This window comes from Primulina eburnea, chromosome 8 (assembly GCF_022965805.1).
Source record: "Primulina eburnea isolate SZY01 chromosome 8, ASM2296580v1, whole genome shotgun sequence".
NCBI lineage: Eukaryota > Viridiplantae > Streptophyta > Magnoliopsida > Lamiales > Gesneriaceae > Primulina > Primulina eburnea.
The window spans coordinates 21,903,320-21,910,355 of NC_133108.1; the positions used below are offsets into that span (position 1 = coordinate 21,903,320).

The following is a 7,036-nucleotide window of genomic DNA, read 5'->3' on the forward strand; positions in this document are numbered from 1 at the left end:
GCACCTTCTGCTGATGCACCATCAGATTCACAGGCTGTTATTGCACCAACGGAAGAAGCTTTGGCCTCTGACTTGGCCGTTCCTACTGAAGAAATTGCTCTTCCCATGATTGCTGATGAACCTACTGTTTCTGCAATTCCAGCAGAAAGCACAGCAGACCCTGCTCCTTCTACTGCCTTGATGAATGTTAATCTTGTTTCTACTGCGTTGACTGTCTCTCATCCTGTTCTGACTGAGACGAACTCTCGTCTTTCTGAGATTAAACAACGCATTCTTGCGCGAACTCCCTCCCCGGAATCAGATGCATTTAACCTGGAATATCATATTGAGTCTCTACAACGAGAACTCAACAACATATCTGATTTAGTGAAACGTATATCTTGTGAAAACATTTCGGAATTCAGTGGTGCTCAATCTTTCAGAGAACGAATGGGCAAACACATCTATAACACGGCGGAGACCATGGACAAGATGTATGTTGAAACCGTCGTTTTCAGACAAGCTATATCAAGAACTCACGGTACCATCATGCTTGCTCAAAATGATATACTCACTCGAATCACTGATCATGATGATCTCTTTCGATCACTGTCTACTTCTGTGGAACTTTTGGATGCCAAGATTGACTCTCAAAATCAATCTATCACTGCATTGGATAATCGCATCTCTTCTCAGACCCCGTATCTGGAGATGCTAACCGATGGCATTCAAAATATTTCCGGCAGACTGAATGACCTCTTTGCCCATGTGGTTGCCGCTGATGCCAAAAAGGGAGAAGATAGAGAAGGTAGAGGAGATCAAGCAAGAGCTAGGCAACCAGAAGATGAGGCTGAACCTTCTAACAGAAGAGATCAAGAACCTCAGAATGAAGAAATCATTTACAGGGATATTGGAACCGATTGATTTTTTTTTATCTTAATACTTTATTGACATTATCCTTTTGTTGAAATGATTATCTGTTTTACTTAACGACTTTCTACTGTTTAGGTTTTGGCATCACCACAAAGGGGAAAATTGTTAGACATGAATTTTATTGTGGCGATGATAACTAAGACCAGTAGACCAGCAGACCAGAACAATAGTATAACTTATCAGTAGATGTTGATCTACTATAACTAAACCAGTAGAAAGATATAACAATACAAAACCAGTAGAGAACGTTTTCTAACGTTGCTATCTTAATTGTTACCGTTAAAGAGTTCCTAGTACTAGTATTAATTGCAGCATTAAATACTATACGGAGTCATTTAATGCAGTTTACCCAATTAAGTATAAAACAAGACTGATTGTTTTATAGATTTTCTGCAGGAACTTCTTTCGGTAATAAAGCTGATTGTATCAGTTATCTGAAGACATACTCTGATTGTGAACGTTGAACTCAGTCGATTATATATACTTGGATCAAATCCTTGTTCGACACGACACTTAGCTTATTATCATTCTTCAAGGAACAAAGCTTCTCTCTTATCAGACGAATATCAAAATTCCTTGAGTATTTAAAAGTTCAACACAAAGAAAAGTAGCACACGCTTCATAGCTTATATCTGATTTTTTGAAGATCATCTTGTGCTACTGATTCTTACACTCTTCACAATCTTTACATCATTTATACTTTGTCAGAAGACTCTGTAATCTGAGAAGAGTCTCTTCAAAACTTTGTGTTTCGCATTCTTGTGAGTTGAGAAACTAAGAGTTTCAGTAGGCTGAGGTGTAAGTCCTTCTAAAGTGGGTGTGTACAAGAGTTGTACTGTAATATCCAAAGTCTTTTAGTTAAACCTTCTGGAAACAAAAGAAGGGGAGACGTAGAAGAGTTTATCTTCGAACTTCCATAAACAACTGCTGCCTACTGTTTTATTGTTTTTCAACTACTTCATCAGATTATTTCCGCACGATTTATTGTAATCAGGTGAAAGTATTCGCATAAGATCAACTACTATCCTTAACAGGATTTTAGTACCTCATCAGAACGAAAAAAGAGTAGTGTTTATTCACCCCCCCCCTCTAAACTCAACTTCGATCCTCAACAGTTAGATTGTTAGATGTTAGTATTAAATCATAATATTTCATTTAGAACAACCGGCAGAGCCATGCTATCGTCTAAATGAAATATTATGATATTATTATATAAATATATATTTATATATATATAATAATAATAATAATAATAATAATAATAATAATAATAATAATAATAATAATAATAATAATAATAATAATAAGTGATGAAATATTTATTGTATCAAAATTAAACAACAAATCAAGATAACCACTTTAATGGTATCAAGCATTGATGTAAATTGATAACAACAAATAATTCATTTTTATACCTACAATAAAAATAAGTTAGCTAAATGAAAAGAAATAAAGAAAGAATATACAAAATATAAACAATCTTACTTCACCAGGAATGCATCCTCTTCAGCTTGACATAATAGATTTAGCATGCCATAATCTTACTTTTGATCAACACTAAAATATCACTCATAGTTGAGAACATGAAAGAAAATATATTGGAACTTAGAACTTTGATACACACTCGCACTATATTTTACAATGAGATAGAATGATCCTCAAGCTAGTCCAAGGCCTCTATTTATAGGCCAAATGAGAGAAAGGGTCAAAATTTTTATTAATGCCATGTAGTTGTAATAGTTTTCTTTGTCTCCTCCAAGTTCAATTCCATGTCCCTTCTTTCAATGCTTTGTTCCACGACTTTAATCACCGAATTTGACTCTGCTCAAAACCACAAACATGTGGGGAATTGTCTGTAGATGAATTTGGCCACTTGGTTCACCTCCTTTGGTTAAATATTTAAATAGTTATTATTTTTTTACTATATGCTGGTCATAGTAAAAGTAAATTTGACCTCCTTTTGATATTTGCACAATTTGATCATCTTAATGAACTTTTTAGGCAATAATGTCTTCTGCAAAGTTGTAGATAATTTGTCAAGGATTCCAAACATGTTTGATTCACCTCCATTTGAATTTTCTAGCTTGAGTTATCATTATTTTACTAACACGTAGAAAACCTGAAAATAAAACATATTTAGTAAGACAATTAAATATAAACAAACAATACTAAAATAACATAATTTTATAATTTTAATGAAACTTAAATTTTAAAATACAGGTTTTAACATATAATAAATTATTAATTTTAAATTTTATCACACCCCCACACTATCTTATTACTAGTCCCTTAGTAATAAAATTTATCGGAAAATCACAACTTAGATTCTTTATTCCTTTTATATATTCAAATACAAACATATTCATTAAAAACAAAATCATACCGATTTATATATATATATTTTCGTTTAATATAATAATATATAATTAGATATGTTTTTATTCTTATTTTCACATAATATATAAAGTAACAATATATATATAATTTTTTTTTAAATTTCTAAATTTTTTATAATAATATAGTCAAAAATATAATTCACACCACCTACCATAACATGTATAATATCAAGAATATTATTGTAAAAGCCTCAACTCCATATATTCTTTCAAGTCAAAATGTTTAAGGAATAGCTAGTTTTCACTCATGGAGTTGGAATGAATATTAACTCTCATTGAAAAAGACTAAGTATTAAAGCAGACAATTAATTAAACTAATATTGAAAACAAAATAGGAAAATTTACAAAGAATAAAATCACCCTTTTTTCTTTTCTTTTTTTTTATTTATTGTTTTTTTTTTAATAACGTGACTGCAAAATTTTACAATAACATAAAATTTTTTATCCAAACATTCTACCATAAATATATATATATATATATTTATATATATATATGTATATATATATGTATATATATAAACATTTATATAACGGATACATCCGACTATCTTTGAAACTTATCTAGCACAAACAAATCTTTTTGTTTGTTTGTTTTTTTTTTTTGAACACAATATTGATGTTTTTAGAACACATTGATAGTACATCAATCAAATCTAAAAAAAATTACAATGAATAAAGTATTTTGCAGTCCGTTATATATTTACTTCTTTTTTCTTTTTTTTTTCAATAAATAATTTTTTTAGGGGAGTTATATTCTTGTAATTAACCATTTTTTAAGAATCAATAAAAGTTTATTAATTGTTTTCTAATTTCTCACCACTCACTCACAAAAGATGTGTGAGTATATATTATACTTTTACAAAAGAATTCTTTAAATTATACATGTTAACAACCATACAAACCATATCTTTTAACTATATTCTCATAAAAAAATTAGAAATTATTTTTTTTTTGAAAATACATACAATTATAAACACGTCTATTATATTTTTTATATTAATTGATCAAAATATATATATAAATTGGTACATATGAAAAACTAATTTTTTTTAGTCTTTATTTTGAATATAATGAATATTAAAATCTAGTGTATTGTGATTTTCCAATAATTATTAACTAATAAGTCTCAGGTGCATTTTACTGACACCTTACTCGATATTGAACTAAAAATTATTATTATTATTACTATATATAAGTATATATTTTAATTTTTTTTATAAAAAAAATAAGAGGAGAAGAAGAAGAAGAAGAAATTATTCATACCTTAAAGAAAAACATTAAAACATACCGTTGAATCACAAGTTTAGCATCACATGAATTTTCTTTTCTTATTTTCTTTTCTTACTCTTGGATGTTGGCCAATTAAGTTGAGATAAGGATGGATCTGGTTCATGACTAAATCCTTGCAGTAAATCAATAAGTTCACCTTCACTTGTAGCAGAAACTAACATCCTTCGCGAAGCTAATGAAATAAATCCCTGTTCCACAACATCATCAAGAAACGATAACAGTTTATCATAATAATTGTTAACATTTAACAAACCAATTGGCTTATTGTGGATATTTAATTGTGCCCAACAAATAATATGAAATATTTCTTCCAAAGTACCGAAACCTCCTGGCAAAGCAATGAAAGCATCTGAATGTTCAATCATTTGAGTAATTCGTTCATACATGTTGTCCACTTTCATTTCTTCTCCTATTGTTGGTCCTGTAAGATTGGCTAAGGTAATCGGAATAATGCCTAAAACTTCACTTCCACCTGCATGCGCAGCTTTTGCAACTTTTCCCATGAGGCCAACTTCACCACCACCATATACCAAATGAATCTTTTTTTTAGCAAGTGTTATTCCAAGATTTTCTGCTACTTCTTCATAAATTGAATCTTTTCCTGCACTAAATCCACAAAATACACAAATATTTTTGATTTTACTTACCGTGGACGTTGACATGTTGAGAAATATGTTTTCTGTTAAGCGTAACATGCCAAAAGTCAATATTTGAACAGGAAATTATTATTATAAAAAGAAAATAAAAAATGACAAAATTAAAACAAGTATATACAGCGTAGTTGTGATTGTGGATCACATCTTCCTCTGATTTTACGTTCAGTAACGGCTTCAACGCCTACTATGAGTCGAGGATATGTTTCCCATCCAATTTTCTTATAAATTGGCAAACAGGGTCTTTTAACGTCAGATTCCCAAGACGAAATTTTGTATATATATTTACTTATCTAAATAGATATGCGTTACTACAGTAGAATCTTTGTAAGGCTGATTCCACCGTCCATATTGATATTCCTCCTGTTGAAATTGCCACTATAGTTTAAGAAGTTCATTTTGCACGTATCCACTAGAATGCGTATCAAGAACCTCTAGAAAATTATCCAATGGCTCTTTACTCAGACCATTCTTAATGAATAAAATTTTATCTTCTCTATTCATTGATGTCATTCCAACATTTTTGCATTTTCCCTTACAAGTCCACCTTGCACATTTATGACATCCACCTATACGTTTAGCTCTTCGCTTTTTGGCATATGTGCTTTTACCAAATCCTGGCATATGAATTCACTTGCTTCCCCAACCAATCGGACTTTTGCTTCAATTATCAAACGGACATCATTCGGTATGTCATACGACATCATCAACCTTAGCCGCTCACATCTAGCTTTATAAATTTTTTTCAACGCATTATCAGATAAACAAGCAAAATATTTACGAAGATTCATAATACACGCATCCATATTATTATTATTATTATATATATTTCAATTATTTTGGGAAAACTGAAGAAACCGACTTAAACAGTCACGGAGTACCGTTATCCGCCACTTAACCGGGAAATGAACTAGAATCTGCAAAACAAAATGAAAATATCAAACAACTATTGTGGATCATATAAAGGCAAAAACTCATTATTAAGAATTTCATTTTCTATAAAATGCTTAAGTCTTTGCCCATTAACTTTAAACACGTCATTATTTTTAGGATTTTCAATATCAACAGCACCATGTGGATAAACAAATTTGACTATAAATGGTCCTGACCACCTCGATCTTAGTTTACCTGGAAATTAATGCAAACGAGAATTATAAAGCAAAATTTTTTGTCCATTTTCAAATGACTTTCTCATAATATTTTTATCATGAAATGCTTTAGTTTTATCTTTATAAATCTTTGAATTTTCATATGCATCATTTCTTAATTCTTCAAGTTCATTTATTTGCAATTTTCTTAATTTAGATGCATCATCTAAAATAATATTAAATGCTTTAATTGCCCAATAAGCTTTATGTTCAAGTTCAACCGGTAAATGACAATGCTTACCAAAAACTAACCTATATGGTGACATCCCTAATGATGTTTTAAATGCAGTTCTATATGCCCATAATGCATCAGTTAATCTCAAAGACCAATCTTTTCGATTTGGATTAACTGTTTTTTCTAAAATTTGTTTTATTTCTCTATTTGTAAGTTCAACTTGACCATTACTTTGAGGATGATATGGGGTAGAAATTTTATGTGTAATGCCATATTTTCTTAGCAAAGAAGAAAATGATTTATTTATAAAATGACTTCCCCCATCACTAATTATTGCTCTAGGTATTCCAAATCGGCTAAAAATATTTTCTTTTAAAAATTTTGTAACAACTTTATGATCATTAGTTCTGCATGCAATTGCTTCAATCCATTTTGAAACATAATCAACACCGACCAAAATGT

General features: G+C 30.1%; 1 protein-coding gene across 1 annotated transcript; it reads right to left on the reverse strand.

The window, feature by feature from the left end:
* Window positions 1-4,736: 4,736 nt before the first annotated feature.
* Window positions 4,737-5,260, reverse strand: LOC140839086 (cytokinin riboside 5'-monophosphate phosphoribohydrolase LOG3-like). Its single transcript, XM_073205720.1, has 2 exons — window positions 4,918-5,260; window positions 4,737-4,786 (listed from the first exon to the last, which is right to left on the reverse strand). The coding sequence occupies exons 1-2, from the start codon at window positions 5,258-5,260 to the stop codon at window positions 4,737-4,739; spliced, it is 393 nt and encodes a 130-aa protein (XP_073061821.1).
* Window positions 5,261-7,036: the final 1,776 nt, after the last annotated feature.

Excerpts from the sequence above, each read along its gene's own strand:
- LOC140839086 (XM_073205720.1), bottom strand. The coding sequence starts at position 5,260 with ATGTCAACGTCCACGGTAAGTAAAATCAAAAATATTTGTGTATTTTGT. Across the intron at positions 4,787-4,917 it reads TGCTTTGCCAGGAGGTTTCG|GGATTTATTTCATTAGCTTC; the intron begins GTACTTTGGAAG and ends GTTGTGGAACAG.